General features: G+C 31.6%; 2 protein-coding genes across 9 annotated transcripts in view; one reads left to right on the plus strand and one right to left on the minus strand.

Annotated features, from left to right (window-relative positions):
• Window positions 1–13,409, plus strand: part of LOC127730555 (uncharacterized) — a 90,548-nt gene extending 77,139 nt beyond the window's left edge. For all 7 annotated transcript variants that reach the window (XM_052239032.1, XM_052239109.1, XM_052239245.1 and 4 more), the window contains 5 exons: window positions 3,481–3,570; window positions 4,245–4,372; window positions 6,244–6,424; window positions 8,189–8,335; window positions 9,701–13,409. In XM_052239032.1, the coding sequence (XP_052094992.1) occupies window positions 3,481–3,570; window positions 4,245–4,372; window positions 6,244–6,424; window positions 8,189–8,335; window positions 9,701–9,887 (733 nt within the window). In that variant the 3' untranslated portion in view covers window positions 9,888–13,409. The remainder of the gene's footprint in view (window positions 1–3,480; window positions 3,571–4,244; window positions 4,373–6,243; window positions 6,425–8,188; window positions 8,336–9,700) is intronic.
• Window positions 13,410–13,995: 586 nt separating this feature from the next.
• The window catches only part of LOC127731314 (sulfoquinovosidase-like), a 29,796-nt gene continuing 24,466 nt past the window's right edge, over window positions 13,996–19,325 (minus strand). For both annotated transcript variants that reach the window (XM_052240326.1, XM_052240323.1), the window contains exon 11: window positions 13,996–14,385. In XM_052240326.1, the coding sequence (XP_052096286.1) occupies window positions 14,318–14,385 (68 nt within the window). In that variant the 3' untranslated portion in view covers window positions 13,996–14,317. The remainder of the gene's footprint in view (window positions 14,386–19,325) is intronic.

A 19,325-nucleotide genomic window follows, 5' to 3' on the forward strand; every position in this document is an offset into this window, starting at 1 on the left:
TAGATTCCTTAGTTGTTGGCCATGTCATTCATTTACATTTAGTATTTGGTAAAAGTCAATAACTTTGTCAAACCTTTATGGAATTTTAGGAAATTTGGACAGAAGCTTTTTTATGACCAAAAGATGTATACAGAGCAAAATTATAAAAATCTTAATATTTATTTTTCCGTACTTTATTACTTTATTATTAAATGGACTTTTTTTTTAACTGTTAACATTACATTAAGATACAGTCTAAGATTAAAGTTTTTTAGTCATCAATAACTTTGTCAAACCTTCATGGAATTTTACATAAGTTGGACAAGTGTTTTTATGATAAAAAGACATTATCCAGAGAAAAATAATAAAAAAAAGTTTTTTTTCATTTTTTATTTATTTTAATGATAAAAGGACATAGTTTTTTGCAAGGCACGACAATTTCATGGAACCCTTTAGATATATTTTTCTAACTAAAATTGACTTCCATTACCTTGAAATGTTCATTGCCATTTAGATAAAGATATGCTGTAAAGTGTAATCAGAACCAGTCTTAAAGAGGAAAAGCTGATTGTCCTCTATAATAATATAATCATATGAATTGCATGAATTATATAAAACCTTATTAATTTTAAAAAGAATAGCCAGGCTTATTGTTTTAATGATATACTGTATTATGAATAGAAATTATCTGACTGAGTTAGAGTTTATCAGTATGAGTTTTTCATGCTCTGTGTGTAAGCCTCACTGTGATTTTGAGATAATGAACAGCAGCAAAAGAGCTGTTCCTTAGCATTTTTGTGTTTTTTTCTGTGCACATACTGATTTTGGGTCATTGAGGGATACCCCATATCCTTACTTTTCAATTATTTTGTTTTTCTTAGAATTTAATTCTTGATAGGGAATTCCAGAAAACTTGAATTCAACTTAAAATTGTCTTGCTTTGGTATAAGTTATTCACTCTTTTGTACTAGTTACTGCAGTGATGAGTGATAATGAGAAGTAGAAATAGAATTGTCATACTTTGGTATAAGTTATTCTCTCTTTTGTACTAGTTACTGCAGTGATGAGTGATAATGAGAAGTAGATATAGAATTGTCATACTTTGGTATAAGTTATTCTCTCTTTTGTACTAGTTACTGCAGTGATGAGTGATAATGAGAAGTAGAAATAGAATTGTCATACTTTGGTATAAGTTATTCTCTCTTTTGTACTAGTTACTGCAGTGATGAGTGATAATGAGAAGTAGAAATAGAATGGTCATAATTTGGTATAAGTTATTCTCTCTTTTGTACTAGTTACTGCAGTGATGAGTGATAATGAGAAGTAGAAATAGAAAGGTCATACTTTGGTATAAGTTGCTCTCTCTTTTGTACTAGTTACTGCAGTGATGAGTGATAATGAGAAGTAGAAATAGAATTGTCATACTTTGGTATAAGTTATTCTCTCTTTTGTACTAGTTACTGCAGTGATGAGTGATAATGAGAAGTAGAAATAGAATGGTCATACTTTGGTATAAGTTATTCTCTCTTTTGTACTAGTAACTGCAGTGATGAGTGATAATGAGAAGTAGAAATAGAATGATCATGCTTTGGTATAAGTTATTCTCTCTTTTGTACTAGTTACTGCAGTGATGAGTGATAATGAGAAGTAGAAATAGAATTGTCATGCTTTGGTATAAGTTATTCTCTCTTTTGTACTAGTTACTGCAGTGATGAGTGATAATGAGAAGTAGATATAGAATTGTCATACTTTGGTATAAGTTATTCTCTCTTTTGTACTAGTTACTGCAGTGATGAGTGATAATGAGAAGTAGAAATAGAAAGGTCATACTTTGGTATAAGTTGCTCTCTCTTTTGTACTAGTTACTGCAGTGATGAGTGATAATGAGAAGTAGATATAGAATTGTCATACTTTGGTATAAGTTATTCTCTCTTTTGTACTAGTTACTGCAGTGATGAGTGATAATGAGAAGTAGAAATAGAAAGGTCATACTTTGGTATAAGTTGCTCTCTCTTTTGTACTAGTTACTGCAGTGATGAGTGATAATGAGAAGTAGAAATAGAATTGTCATACTTTGGTATAAGTTATTCTCTCTTTTGTACTAGTTACTGCAGTGATGAGTGATAATGAGAAGTAGAAATAGAATGGTCATACTTTGGTATAAGTTATTCTCTCTTTTGTACTAGTAACTGCAGTGATGAGTGATAATGAGAAGTAGAAATAGAATGATCATGCTTTGGTATAAGTTATTCTCTCTTTTGTACTAGTTACTGCAGTGATGAGTGATAATGAGAAGTAGAAATAGAATTGTCATGCTTTGGTATAAGTTATTCTCTCTTTTGTACTAGTTACTGCAGTGATGAGTGATAATGAGAAGTAGAAATAGAATTGTCATACTTTGGTATAAGTTATTCTTTCTTTTGTACTAGTTACTGCAGTGATGAGTGATAATGAGAAGTAGAAATAGAATGGTCATACTTTGGTATAAGTTATTCTCTCTTTTGTACTAGTAACTGCAGTGATGAGTGATAATGAGAAGTAGAAATAGAATGATCATGCTTTGGTATAAGTTATTCTCTCTTTTGTACTAGTTACTGCAGTGATGAGTGATAATGAGAAGTAGAAATAGAATTGTCATGCTTTGGTATAAGTTATTCTCTCTTTTGTACTAGTTACTGCAGTGATGAGTGATAATGAGAAGTAGAAATAGAATTGTCATACTTTGGTATAAGTTATTCTCTCTTTTGTACTAGTTACTGCAGTGATGAGTGATAACGAGAAGTAGAAATAGAATTGTCATACTTTGGTATAAGTTATTCTCTCTTGTGTACTAGTTACTGCAGTGATGAGTGATAACGAGAAGTAGAAATAGAATTGTCATGCTTTGTATAAGTTATTCTTTCTTGTGTACTAGTTACTGCAGTGATGAGTGATAATGAGAAGTAGATATAGAATTGTCATACTTTGGTATAAGTTATTCTCTCTTGTGTACTAGTTACTGCAGTGATGAGTGATAAAGAGAAGTAGAAATAGAATTGTCATGCTTTGGTATAAGTTATTCTCTCTTTTGTACTAGTTACTGCAGTGATGAGTGATAATGAGAAGTAGAAATAGAATGGTCATGCTTTGGTATAAGTTATTCTCTCTTTTGTACTAGTTACTGCAGTGATGAGTGATAATGAGAAGTAGACATAGAATGGTCATGCTTTGGTATAAGTTATTCTTTCTTTTGTACTAGTTACTGCAGTGATAAGTGATAATGAGAAGTAGAAATAAAATTATTCATAACCTCTTACAAATAAATCCAGCTTGATAATTGAATTTCTTTAGCAGTATTTTGGAACTAAGCTCTCTTAAGTTAAACCTCAGAATGGTTAAACATGCCAACACTATTTTTACCATAAGTTTTTTAAATTACTTATACTGGTATGGTATGGTATGGTTATTGAAAGTTTTATTGGTTAAATTATATAATGATCATTTTTGCTTTTATAATTGCAGAACACCACATACCGTGACTAAAGACAAACTTTTACATAGAAATAATGGTTTAATGTTTGATGAGAACTGGCCAGACCGGGAAATTGAAAGGTAATTTATATTGTCTTTAACTTACAGTTGATATTTAGGTTAGATTGAGCTAGAGTTTAGTGATAAGATTGGGTTTGGGTGAGAATATGTAATCAAATGATGTTGTCAAAATGGAGACAGAATATTTTATTTTCATTTTCTTGTTTTCTCTTCTGTGAAAGAAGAGTGCTGTTTAATCTTGAAGTCTTTTCCTTCTCATACAAACAGCAGAATGTACTTTCTGTTTTACTATTATGTGGAAGCATGATTACATTTTTGTTGTTTTTTTCCGGCTGTTAAAATGTTTTCTATGGCATTGTCCTGTCAGCAGCGTTATTAGGAAAATACTTATTTGACATCTCAAAACTTTGCTTAATATGTTAATTTTCAGAACAAATATCGTTATTTTATGTGGACTACTGTTGAGTAGCAACCACTTAACTTCAGCTACAATCAAACTAAGTAGATAACCCTGTATTTTTGTATATTCCAGAAAGATTATTTTAAGCAGAAATTGATTAAAAATTATAAATCAAGAACTAAGTTGAATCATCTTAAAGATATCTGAATTTCACCAAGAATTTAAAAAAAAATGAGCACACAATGCTTGAAGATAGTTTAAATTTTAGATGTGACATGAACTAGATAATGTTTTGAAAGTTTTTGAAATGATATCTGAATTTTTCTGTTAACAGGCATTTATTGCTAAGAATGCAGAAAGAACTACGAACTAGAAGTGCCCTAAAGAAAAGACAAGACTGGGAAGATAAACTGAATGAGAAAAGAAAACTCTTTACAAAGAGAACTTTTGATAATTATTCAGGTACTTGTCTTTTATAAAATCATGTTTTGGGACAGAACCAACTTGAAATTACCAATTTCCAGATGGTTGATTGATCTTTCAAAGTATGGTTCAGTCATTGAGATATAACATGTTGTAAACTGAGAAGTCAGATGTCTTTATAGAATAGGTCCACACTACATGGTCAATAGGATTTGTTTTGTTAGTTTGGCAATGACAAACTGAGAAGTAAGATGTCTTTATAAAATAGGTCCACACTACATGGTCAATAGGATTTGTTTTGTTAGTTTGGCAATGACAAACTGAGAAGTAAGATGTCTTAATAGAATAGGTCCACACTACATGGTCAATAGGATTTGTTTTGTTAGTTTGGCAATGACAAGCTTAGAAGTAAGATGTCATTATAGAATAGGTCCACACTACATGGTCAATAGGATTTGTTTTGTTAGTTTGGCAATGACAAACTTAGAAGTAAGATGTCTTTATAGAATAGGTCCACACTACATGGTCAGTAGGATTTGTTTTGTTAGTTTGGCAATGACAAACTGAGAAGTAAGATGTCTTTATAGAATAGGTCCACACTACATGGTCAGTAGGATTTGTTTTGTTAGTTTGGCAATGACAAACTGAGAAGTAAGATGTCTTTATAGAATAGGTCCACACTACATGGTCAGTAGGATTTGTTTTGTTAGTTTGGCAATGACAAACTGAGAAGTAAGATGTCTTTATAGAATAGGTCCACACTACATGGTCAGTAGGATTTGTTTTGTTAGTTTGGCAATGACAAACTGAGAAGTAAGATGTCTTTATAGAATAGGTCCACACTACATGGTCAGTAGGATTTGTTTTGTTAGTTTGGCAATGACAAACTTAGAAGTAAGATGTCTTTATAAAATAGGTCCACACTATATGGTCAATAGGATTTGTTTTGTTAGTTTGGCAATGACAAACTTAGAAGTAAGATGTCTTTATAGAATAGGTCCACACTACATGGTCAGTAGGATTTGTTTTGTTAGTTTGGCAATGACAAACTTAGAAGTAAGATGTCTTTATAGAATAGGTCCACACTACATGGTCAATAGGATTTGTTTTGTTAGTTTGGCAATGACAAACTTAGAAGTAAGATGTCTTTATAGAATAGGTCCACACTACATGGTCAGTAGGATTTGTTTTGTTAGTTTGGCAATGACAAACTTAGAAGTAAGATGTCTTTATAGAATAGGTCCACACTACATGGTCAATAGGATTTATTTTGTTAGTTTGGCAATGACAAACTTCGAAGTAAGATGTCTTAATAGAATAGGTCCACACTACATGGTCAATAGGATTTGTTTTGTTAGTTTGGCAATGACAAACTGAGAAGTAAGATGTCTTTATAGAATAGGTCCACACTACATGGTCAGTAGGATTTGTTTTGTTAGTTTGGCAATGACAAACTGAGAAGTAAGATGTCTTTATAGAATAGGTCCACACTACATGGTCAGTAGGATTTGTTTTGTTAGTTTGGCAATGACAAACTTAGAAGTAAGATGTCTTTATAGAATAGGTCCACACTACATGGTCAGTAGGATTTGTTTTGTTAGTTTGGCAATGACAAACTTAGAAGTAAGATGTCTTTATAGAATAGGTCCACACTACATGGTCAGTAGGATTTGTTTTGTTAGTTTGGCAATGACAAACTTAGAAGTAAGATGTCTTTATAGAATAGGTCCACACTACATGGTCAATAGGATTTGTTTTGTTAGTTTGGCAATGACAAACTGAGAAGTAAGATGTCTTTATAGAATAGGTCCACACTACATGGTCAATAGGATTTGTTTTGTTAGTTTGGCAATGACATATTTCTGTATTCTACTGTCTGCCTTTTGATTTTAGTAATTTTATATCTTCAGTTGCTGGTACAAGTACAAAGTCCGATTCTTATATCCTGGGTCAAATGCAGAGAGCCAATACCTCCCATATGTCACTGAACACTGGTCAGCCAACCGTGACAGTCAGAAAAAGACCACAAACAGCCTACGCAGCTTTACAACAATTTGATAAGAAAGAGTTGAAAGCAGAAAAGCCTTTTAGGTTTGTATATATAAAACATAATAACTGTTATTGTCAGAGTTAAGTTTGTTCCTTGAAACTTTTTATTCAGAAAAAAATTTCACAGAAATTTATATTAGTAGGTAATTTTAATTTTTGTCTCGCCTTGACGGAGTAAAAAAGCGAGACATAGGTATGCTGTTTCCGGCGGCGGCTTCAACAATGTATTAGTTTGTGATTAGGTCTAGTTCATGGTGAACCACTAGTGGTAGGTCAATGATATTTGGTATGCAGTTGTATTAGCATTGGCACATCTCATTACCATGGAGAATATTTGGCCCCGCCCCCTCAGTCAAGGTCTATTGACTTTGAAACTTTTAATAGTTTACATGTATTAGTTTGTGATTAGGTCAATTTATGGGGAACCACTAGTGGTAGGTCAATGATATTTGGTATGCAGTTGTATTAGCATTGGCATATCTCATTTCCATGGAGATCAATTGGCTCCGCCCCCTTAGTCATGGTCTATAGACTTTGAAATTTTGCTAAGTTAACATGTATTAGTTTGTGATTAGGTCAGTTCAAGGGAACCATTAGTGGTAGGCCAATGTTAATTGGTGTTCAGTTGTATAAGCATTAGCACATCTCATTTCCATGGAGAATATTTGGCCCCGTCCCCTCAGTCATGGTCTATTGACTTTGAAACTTTTGCTTAGTTTACATGTATTAGTTTGTGATTAGATTAGTTTAAGATGAACTGCTAATGTTAAGTCAATGATATTTGGTATGCAAATGTATTGGCATTTGCAAGTATCGTTTCCATGGAGATTATCTAGCCCCACAGCTGATCATGGTTCATTGACTTTGAAACTTTTACATAGTTTACAAGTTAATGTTTGTGTTTAGGTTTGTTTAAAGGGAACGACTTATAATAAGTCAATGGTATTTGGTATGCAGTTGTATTAGCATTGGCACATCTCATTCCATGGAGATTGTTTAGCCATGTACCTTCAGTCATGGTTCATGGACTTTGAATATTTGCATAACTTACATGTTAAAGTATTGCTATTTTAATTTCAACATTTGCATTATCAAAATTACAAAAAGGCGAGACATATCTCTGTGATAACAGTTTATATTTCCTTTTTTTCTTCATAAAAAATATACCTTTAATGATGAGTCATTCATGGCTTGGTTTTAACTTTAGATTAAATTAATGGAGTTATTGTGGTCCTTTCCATCAATCTGTGTAGAAAAATAAGTTTTTTCCTTTGCAAATTTTTATATGCTTTTGTTCAGAGTATAGAAATGAATTCCCCTTTGATTTAATATTGAGATTTATCTTTATAGAGTTATTGGCATATGATCATAAAAAAATTAGATAATCTTTCAATATCGTACAATAACTCATGTTTGCTTTTCACAGTGGGTACTGATGACTTGATCTTCTTGTTTGACCTACTTTTTATACTTAAATGCTTAACTTTAAGTTTATGTCAAAGTTCATTAATTTTACAGGACCATTAGAATAACCATATTTTAGAGAGTAGGTGACCATTGAAGGAAAAGTGGTACAATTTCACATACTTTTAATGCTTTTCTGAGTTTGTTACATATCACACCATCATAGTTTATATCTAAGGTTTTATGATTTGTAGATAACACAAAGTTTGTAAAATTGATATATTTTTTTCAGTGTTATCTAGGCAAAAAACTAAACTTTACTTTTTAATTATTTTTGTAATCTCCACTCAAGCAATTAAAATAAGTTGTGAAAAATGAAATAACAAATCATTTCTTACCCAGGTATAAAATAAAGAAAACTCCAGAAGTATCCAGACCTCCCAGTAGAGTACTAAGCCCAGAACCACAACCAGATATACGGATGTTTGATCCCAGAAATCCAGATGCAGTTCGTCCGACAACGGTTAAATCTATACCAAGTAAATGCCAGTAAGTTTACAATTTAGAATATCAATTTGTATGTCTTTATATATATTGATAAAACAAAATAAAAATTAACAATTGAAAACAAGTAACTTAGGCCATTCTTTTACTCATATTTAGACCTAAAGCTATATTAAGCTATTTCATAAAGAGTAAAAAGAGAGATTTTTATACGCCCGTCAAAATTTTGACGGGACATATTATGGTATACAAATGTCGTCTGTCCGTCTGTCTGTCCCGCGTAAACATATCCCACAGTAACTTGAGAATGACTTATCCAAATTTCATGAAACTTAACATAGTTGTTTCTTATGATGGTCAAAGATCTGTATACTTTTTGGTGAAAATAAGATTAAAATTTTTTAAGTTACAGGACTTAGTAACTAAAACAGGTGTGTGTTTTTTTTGTATACTTTTTGATGATGATTCAAAATTTACTTTTGAGTTATTGAGTATTTTGTAAAAAAAGGGGGAGGGGTTTTTCACATGTCGCGCCGTATCTCAAAAACGATTTATGATTATTGCTTAAAATTTTACACACTTCTTAGTTACATGTATATTATTCTAAAGATCTGTATACTTTTTGGTTTTGATTCAAAATTTTATTTTAGAGATATTGATTTTTTTTTTTTTAAAAGGGGGGGTTTCACATGTCGCGCTGTATCTCAAAAACGATTTATGATTATTGCTTAAAATTTTACACACTTCTTAGTTATATTAATCTCAAGATCTGTATACTTTTTGGTTTTGATTCAAAATTTTATTTTAGAGATATTGAGTTGTTTGTAAAAAAAAAGGGGGGGGTTTTGCATGTCGCGCCATATGTCAGAAACTGTTTATGATTATTGCATAAAAATTCACACACAAGACGACGGGTTTATCATGCGCTCATGGCGCAGCTGTTTATTAAAATATCTGATGCATTTATAACTGTGGTTTTAATGCATATTTAATCCTAATTTTTCAACCTTACCATATATTATGAAGCATGAAGTATAGTGACCTATTCTAGCAACTTGTCCCTTTTACCACTCATTATACAGCAAGTGACCAGCCAAGATTAACAGAAGCATATGCTTTGTTTCCCATTTCCTTTTTCAATTATTTCAACCCACGTTTGTTAAGTTACTTATGATGTGATCTTGGCAGCCAGTTATTTTGACAAAACTGTCACGTTTTCATGCCCTTATTTACAGTTTTAAGGTAAGGATGAGACAAGTCTCTTAGATTATTTATTCATTGTAGGTGATCAAAGTTTGTGGTGTACAAGACCATCTCTGATATATTCACTATGACCTTGACCTCCACTTTACACTCCAATGTTCAATTTATAAGTTTTTCTTGTGTATAATGAATTTTATTTGTTTACAGACGATATATTCTGGTATCTCGTCCTAAGGAAAAGACAAACTTACCTTTACCCTCTCCACTGGAGGAACAACTATTGGCAGAACGATTTCCTGGTCTTTGGATGAAGGTGTACCAACAACATACTGAACTAGCTCTCAAAGCTAAGAAAGTATCTTACTGTGTTGAGTACACTCCCTTTAGTTACTAGAAGAGTTATCTCTCTTTGTGTCAACTTTGATGGATCTCTTAAGAACTATTTTAAAATAGATGTACTATTTATAGATTATAGTAATCATGTATTGTGTAGGATGACAGTAAAACCACACTCTGTTGAACAGTACAGATTGGAAAGATGTGTGTTAAGATTGTACTTTCCTGGAGAATGAGATTACAAGACTAGCTCAGCTACTACATTTCATCCTATGGATGTGAAATTTAAAAGTTTTTGACATCTATACAAACAGTGTATATTCATTTATTTTCATGAAAACTTTAAATTGAGTTATTTTTTTTTTTTTTATTACATAATTTTGCATTCTGTTAATTTTACTTTTCTAAATTTTCCCATACTTGCCAAACCAAAGGAAGATATGAAAGGCAATTTCATAGGTTTGTTTTGCTATGATCAGTGTTGTCTCTTTTAAACATCCATTTGATGGATAATGATGGATAATATTCTTTCTCGACTATGATTTTGAATTGTGTTTGGAATTTAAGAAGCAACTGACGATATGTACCATTTACATTAAAACATGATGCATTAAAATATGACAATCATGAAATGGTTGTCTGTTCAGAAGGATCTGACATATTCAGATAATTGTTAATGAAGTAGGTTTAATCTTGATCTGCTACAACCTGGTAGATACAATTGCTGGTGGACAATTTAAGTCCTCAAGGATATCACCTTCCGAGTGATTATTGTTAAGGCAACCATTGATTGTGGACTGTTAGACCCTAAGGGTAACTACTGAACTACAGGAAATGATTGGGCAAACATTGCTAGGGAACTGTTGATTTTGAAGGTTTCTTCTTCTCAGTAGTCAGTGTTCAGGCATTGCAACTGGTCCTTTTTACATTTTTATTCTCAGCTGATAAATTTTTGTAACTTTTGTGAATTCTATGGTCTATATACCTCATTCAGACATATTTTGGCTATCATTTTAAGTTTGTTTGGTTTTACAGCTCCCCAGTCATCAGATCAGTTTTCATGTTTAAGGTGCATGTAATTTGGCCTAAACTCTGATTGTTATTATCAAAGGAGATTCTATAATGAATGCCGTAACATTGGTCACAACCATAGTTCAGTGGTTACCTTTTAAGTGTTGTAAAGCTTTTTCGTCATCCTGATAATGCTTGAAATACATGTCAGTGGATGTAAAACAAACAAAATTTTTATTTTATTAAACTTCTTTTATTAATAACGATATGCAAAGATGTGTAGAATGTCAGTATGTGGATGGATTACCGGTAATAGATAAATATATATTTGTTAAACTGCCAAAAAAATTTGACAACAGGGTTTCTTGTACATTGTATAATGAAATGTCAGCAGAAATTATGTGACGAGACTTTTCTGTCCTTTGATTTTGAAGTGATTACTGTTTGCTAGTTTTCTGTTATGACATCTATAATATTTTTTGAAAATTTAGGGTTTTAGGCAATAAAATAATTCTAGTTCTCTCCTAGAATGCCTTAGCATTTACAATCTGTACTGTGTTTTTATGCCCCAGCCGCAGTGGAGGGAGCATTAAGTGTTACCCTTGTCCGTATGTCCCAAAATTAGTTTCCATTCTCTTACTTTAGTTTGCCTCAACCAAATGTTATGAAACTTATACACAATGCTTATTACCACAAAACACAAATCAAGTTCGTACTTGGGTGGCATCACTTTTACCGTTCTATAGTTATGTCCCTTTACAAATGGATAAATTGCTGAAATTTTACGTTTCCGTTCTTTAACTGAAGTTTGCCTCAACCAAATGTTATGAAACTTATACACAATGCTTATTAATATAAAACACAGATCAAGTTCAAGTTTGGGTGGCGCCACTTTTACAATTCTCTATTTATGTCCCTTTATAATGTTATATGCAAGCGTGGGCATCATCTGTGTCCCATGGACACATTCTACATTTATTTTTTAACTGTAATTCAGTCTTTTGGGAGCCTCTAGTTTATTAATGGATCTTTCTATGTCCTTTGGAGGATTATGGTGATAATTTTTTGTTGAGCGTATAATGTTGATAATTCTTAGAAATTTTGATATTATTTGATCAAATATTTTTACAAGATAGTCTGACCAGTAGAAAAAATATAAATGTAGAGAAATATGATACTGGTAGATATTATAAGTGTACACCAAATTTTTGTATTCTTATACATACTCATATCTCTGTAGATTGCTGTGATATACTAGTGCCAAAATGACTGTAGCAATATTTAGCTTAGTCAGTGCTTTTTTATAAGTGTTGTGATTACTGCTGAACTATTTGTTGCATGTAGCAAATTATTGAATAATTTGTATGATACTATTTTATTTTTTTCTACGATTATGACTGCAAATTATATATATTGATTATTTTTGTCTTATTAGACAGTCAGGTTTTTTCAATTATGGTTCACACTGTTAGACAGTCAACATGTAATGTGCACAGTCATATCCTGCTGTATTAAAACTGACCTCAGAGCCACAATTGCGTATTTACAATGGCTCAACAGAGTTCTTCAAAATATAACCTATCAGCCAATTATTTTATACTGTAAACATTTTACAAGAGGAACATTTGAATTGGTGAAAAATAGCTATTTTGAGATAATTGTTTTGTTTCAATCAAGGACCATGAACAGCAGGATTTGACAAAGTGCTTTAAGTGTTCCATTTGGAATAACAATTCAGTTGTATGGTGTGTTGTTGCCAAGGTTGTGGTGTGTGGTTGCCAGGGTATGGTATGTGGTTGCCAAGGGTATGGTGTACAATTGCCAGGGATATCAAGAATTTGTTAAAATAGTTACTAAGTAATGTTTGTGGTCATATCTAGTGATGAATTTGTAAAACAAGTATTTACATAGTATATTATAGTAAGTTGCTTGTTTTTGTTATTAAGTGTTTCATGAAACTGTAGGTAATGATAGTATGCTTTAGAAGTTTGAGTATCAATTTTTGTCAGTTTTACTCATAGGACCAATGTGAGCTGTTGCCATCACTTGGCATCTGCCATCCATAGACATTTGAGAAGTACTTGACTAACTTAGATATAAACAGAAATTTCAACTAGCTAAAAATGAATAATTATACCAGTTTTACAGGACTAGATAAAATTGAGAATGGAATATAGTTTACTTTCAAAATTTATCCACCACTGGAACATGTTAATTCCATCCAAGATGGCTGTCTCTGTTGAGCATGGGTCAAAGATGATGAATAATGGAAGGTCATTATTTACTTTTCTGTGAGCATAAGAGTGAGATTTTCTATTCCTTTATATGCTTGAAAACATTTTTGATGATCATAGAAAATTTTGAGACAAAAGAATGGAAAATAAACTTCTATATTAGCTTCATAAATTAATGATGCATACATTTTTATTGGCTATATTACTGTGAAAGATGTCCTTAAAACTACAAAAATTAGTCTGTATGACTTTAACTGTACTTACACAATCAGGATGAAACTTGCTAAATTTTGTTATTGTATATGTTGTTGAAATTATAAAAAAAGTAAAGCACATGTGTGTTTATTATTTTTGTTACTGGAATCTGACTTGGTAGATACACTGCTTTTACTTTATTCTTCTCTCATATATTTCATAAATTATTGAAACACAAATTGATCTCAAATAAGGAGACACGAAAAAATGGGAGAAACAAAATTGCTGCTATTTTGAACATTTGTCTATCTGGAATTCCGTCCAAATGGTATTTGAATGAAAACTTAAACTTGCTCAAACCAATATCCTAAAAATCTGAGAAACTATTGATTTTACTATGATGGCTATTTGTGCAAAATTTATGTTTTCTGAATATTTGCTTTAGTTTGAAGGGATCAAAAACCAAAAAGTTGTCAAAGACAGACAATATAAGGTCAAAAGAAAATAGACGAAAAGACAAACATCAGTCATGAAAACCAATGATTGATCATCTTGGAGGTTGGAATGGTAGATAAGAAAACTAAATCTTATAGACCTGTTTCAATTTATATTGGTACTAAAAAAAATACCAAACAACTAAATAAAAAAACAATACTATTTGAAATTGAGACCAAGTGCAGAGACTTACGGCAGCATCCTTTGTTACTGGCATATTAATACACAACATACATTATACCTTTATTTGTTATAGACAAGAACAAAGGCACAAAGTTACGTGTTGCCACTTTCCCCAGTGAAAGGGAAAACATCTATCCTTAAACTAACAAACAGTTCTACCTCATGTGTAAAATAAAATTTTCTTTCCAATTATTTTAACAGGACATATTAAAATATAAAAATCATCTATACAAACTTGGAAAGCCATTTTTTTTTGTTTTTTGTTAACTGTATACTTGTTAACAAAAATGACTTTTTAACACCAACTGAACATATTGATGGCGACACATTATATAAGTACAACTATTTATATGATATCCACACTAACTGTTCATGGTAAAGAAGCACAGGATCTTTTATCTGCTTGACACTCTCTGGCAGTCTTAAAATCAAACAATCCTACAAATAGTTATATTCTAAGGATGTTAACTGTAAGCAAAATGTACTGATGTGTATTAAGGTTAAAAAACACATTCAACAGTAAAATTTTTATATTGAATGGATTTTTATAATTTGTTTATGCTAGTCAAATCTCTAGCTATTTGCTTACATGTACTATATATCATACAAAAATAATGATAAATTAGAAAAGCTCACTAATCAGTATTACAAGATGAAGTTGTAAAATATAAAAAAAAATGTGTAGTTTGATTTTAAACTGAATCTTGCTAAAGCAAATACGAAATCATCAAACTGAAAATGCAGTTTGAATAATTGAATGGACCGAGAAATAATTATATTCAAGTTCACATAAATAAAAAATTGGATAAATACCGTGGGTGTTACCTATATCAAACTTTACAATTCATAGACTAATGATTGTAATTGGAATGATAAAATCTAACCTTTATTTGCACAATTGGTATATTTGGACTCCCAAAATATATTGAAGTCTATCTCGTGGAAACTACCGGATTAAAAAAAAATTGAGGAAATGAGTATGAGAGCCTATATAAAAAGTAATATCTATACTTTAAAATTTAGGCATTTGCTATATTATTTAGGCCCTAAGTGGTTTAAAATTTAGGCATTTGCTATATTATTTAGGCCCTAAGTTGAACCACCACCCCTGAAAGAAAAATTCTGGACAAGCTTCTAACCTTAATCCAGGTTGTCACGTTACGGATTCACCCAGTTAAAATACTAAATTAAGACGTAAATATGAGGTTTTATCTTGAAATCACACCAGTGTGTAATTTTACCCAATAATAATATGATAACTATAAGTTATGTGACACATACTGCCAAAGGCTATGTGTCCATGTTTCAGATATTGACAGGTTGCTTGCATCGATATATGTTAGTTCTGCTGCTTACAAGGTTTGGTCTGAACATTTCCGACATGTACACTTTACATGTATTTGTTTATAATTTCTATGACTAAGAAACAGTGACCTTTAAACTAAGACGCATCTTCTTTCCTAGGGGAATGTTGGATGCAATCGAAAGATATCTGAGTAAGACTCTGAGTTACCAAAATATTTCATATTATTTTCAGTTTATTTTCAATCATGATTTTAGCTGATTATTGTCTTGGCTTTAAAATCTAGTGACAAAATATAACAACGATTTTTAAACGATTTCTTATTTAACCCCCCTAAAAAATAAAATCAAATAAAGATTGCACTTATCATTCAAAAGATATCACGCAGAGATCAAAATTTTTTTCTGCAAAAAACTAAAACATGAAATAATTATGTGCGCATCATTTTACATAAATATACATAATTACAAAGCCTGAAATAAAATGTGAATACATTAAGCATGTTTATATTCTTAATGTCAGACTATATATATTTTGCTGCTTTAGTAATGAATAGAATAAGAAGAAATAAAAAGCTAAGCAATTTGAACCTACTAAATAGCAAATACAATATGTATGTTTATCAAGTATTTTACATTGATTGATTTTACAAAGCAGATACGTTTGAACAATAGTTTGTCTGAAATAGTGCTTCTTCGAATACTATAGATATCCCGAACAGAAAGATAATTATTCATACTGTAAAGCAATCTCTCATCACAGAAATGGAAAAAAATAAATAGTTTGCTAAGCCGCCGTAAAATATTTATGGATTTTCCTAGGAATAGATGGAAATTCTGTCCATTTCTAAAAAAGATCCAGTATTTTTTTGTATAAGTTATCCCTTCCTTGTATAGTAGAAATGGAGAAGAAACTGAAAACCCTTCCTTAGCACATGGCTTTAGTTAAGTTTATTTTTGTATTGTAATTTGCGATATTTTATTTTCAAGTTGTGTGTTGCTGCTACATATGTAATGGCATGAACAAAGTTCAATTCAAACTCTCTCATTTGATCATGAATAAGGTTCACATAATTTACATGTTCCAGAAATTAATTGGACAAGAAACATTACCGATCCGTTACTTTGTGAGGCCACGGAAGTCACTAGTAGAAAAGGAATTGCTGACCGTTCCGGAGTACCAATATGGAACTATTTTACAGTGTTTTAAGTATCTAGCATGCGTAATACGACATTCCAACCGAACACTATTGTGCTCTGTGATGCCCAGTGTCTTTACTAAAGGCTCGGAAGTTTGGTCATAATTACAGACGAAATGTCTTAAATTCTATTAAAAAAAATAAGAAATCTTTTCATGTGTAATATTAAAACACGTAAGCTTGCTGATTAAACAATTCAAATGAAAGATATTTTGTCTCTATCATATCGTCCTACTCAAGACAAAACAGGGGGGTGGGGTATTAGTTTATATAAACAACTTAATGGCATATGAAAGGAGAGAAGACTTAGAGATTGGTAATGTTGAATCAATTTGGCTTCAGATCAATTTTCCATCCACAAAACCTATTCTTTTGTGTTCAGTTTACAGACCACCTGATATGAAAGTAGACTGGATAGATGCTTTTGAATTAGAAATAAGTAAAGCATCAAGCTTAGATTTAGAAATTATTATTATGGGTGATATAAATATTGACTATGCTCAAGGATGTAGTAACAACAAATGGTCCCATATGATAGTGCTATGGTCTTACACAATTTATTGATAATCCAACAAGAGTAACAGATAAAAGTAAAAAGATCATTGACCATATATATACAAATAAGACCGATAATATAATTGAAACACATGTACCTTATTTGGCATTAAGTGACCATTACCCAGTATGCCTTACAAGAAAAACAAATGTTAAAGAAGTACCTGATTCTAGCCACAAGATCATAACTTATAGATGTTTTAAAAAGTTTAATGAAGAGAATTTTATAAAAGAACTTCAATATAAACCATTTAAAACTGTGAAAGAAGAACATGACACAGACAAAGCTTTAAATATCTGGTATTCTCTTTTCAATAATGTTTTAAATAAGCATGCTCCAACAAAAACAAAGCGAGTCAAAAATGTTCAAAGGCCAGAATGGTTAACCCCTGAAATATTAACTGCCAGACAAAACAGGGATTATTACCATAAAAAGCATGATCTAGACAGATACAGGTTCTGGAGGAACAAACGCACATCACTTATAGATGATGCAAAAAACAATTTTTATAAAACATCTATTGAACAGGCTAAAAATCCAAAAGAATTATGGAAATATGTCAAGGGGCTCAACCAAACTAAAAGTTCTCCTTTTCCATCACAACTTAAGATACACAATGGTGTTATCACAGAAACTCAGCATATAGTTTATGCTTTTAACAAACATTTTATAAATATTGCCCCGAAAGATAGCCTATCAACATCTAAATCATACAAATTTGATAGTAATAAGATTTATGAGGAGGTAGCAGCAAAAGTACCTCAAGATACTTGGTTTTACATCCCTTGATTACAGTTGCAGAAGTTAAGGACTGCCTTAGCAATTTAAATGTTGCAAAAGCTACAGGCATTGATCAGATCAGTCCTCGCATACTTAAACTATCATCAGAAGTTATTTCACCGTCAATAGCTTGTATTATAAATAGGAGTATCACTGCTGGTATATTTCCTTCTGAGCTTAAAAATGCCCGTGTCATGCCAAGTCATAAAAAGTGTCCTAAAGATACTGTCGACAACTATAGACCAATATCTATTTTGCCTACTCTTTCAAAGATTTTTGAAAAGCATGTCTGCAAACACCTATACCGATACCTATTAAAATATAAGCTCCTTCATGCAAGTCAGTCTGGATTTAGAAGCCACCACTCTTGTCACACTGCTTTACTAAAACTTATTGATCAGTGGTTGAAAGCCATTGATGATGGAGAAATTATAGGTATTATCTTCCTAGATTTTAAAAAAGCATTTGATCTGGTAGATCACATTATCCTTCTTCAAAAACTGCAGTGCTACAAAATTTCAAATTTATCATGTAACTGGTTTAAATCATATCTATCTCATAGATTCCAACAAGTTGAAAATGGGACAATCAAGTCAAGGGCACTAGAAATAAAATCTGGAGTACCTCAGGGCTCCATATTAGGCCCCCTTTTATTTTTATTGTTCATTAATGATTTGCCCCTTCATATAACCTCATCTCAAGCAGACCTCTATGCAGATGATACTACCATTCACTGCACAGGTCGTAGTCTCAATACCATCCAGGACAGCATTACAAATGATTTAGACAGAATTGAAGAATGGTGCAAGGGAAATAAGATGTATATAAATCCAACAAAAACTACATCTATGGTTATTGGTTCTAGACAGAAACTAGCAAAAACAGACCATGTTCTTAATTTGACTGTTGGTAATTCCCACATTAGAGATGTTAATGGCGAAAAGCTCCTAGGGGTTTTTATTGATGAAAATCTTGAGTGGACAGCCCAAATTGACACTTCGTGCACAAAAATCAGTACCAGGCTAAATCTTTTGTCTAGGATAAAGAAATCCCTCCCCATGGAAACACGAAAGTTATACTTTAATGGTTATATTCTCCCTATTTTGGATTACTGTTGTACAATTTGGGGAAACACCAGTGACCAAAATACAAATAGATTAGATAAACTTCAAAAACGAGCAGCTAGAATTATTCTTGAACTTCCTTATGATACCCCATCTAATACAATGTTTAAAAAGTTATCATGGCTTCGATTTACTGATCGTGTAATTTACCACAAGGCCTTATATGTTCATAAATGTTTATATGGATCTGTCCCAGAATATTTGTCTAACAAAATCTCCTATGTTACAAATAAAAATGGAATGCAACTTAGATCAAATACTACCCAATTACTTAATATACCAAAGGCAAGAACAAACATACTTTTAAAACAAACTGCTTTACGTTTTTACTTGAAAATCCAGGAATTATTTAAATGATTATGTATCAATTTTGATTATGTTTTCTTAAGTTTATCTTTGTTATGAAGAAATTGTGTG

Source organism: Mytilus californianus, unplaced genomic scaffold (assembly GCF_021869535.1).
Source record: "Mytilus californianus isolate M0D057914Y unplaced genomic scaffold, xbMytCali1.0.p SCAF_1, whole genome shotgun sequence".
Taxonomy (NCBI): domain Eukaryota; kingdom Metazoa; phylum Mollusca; class Bivalvia; order Mytilida; family Mytilidae; genus Mytilus; species Mytilus californianus.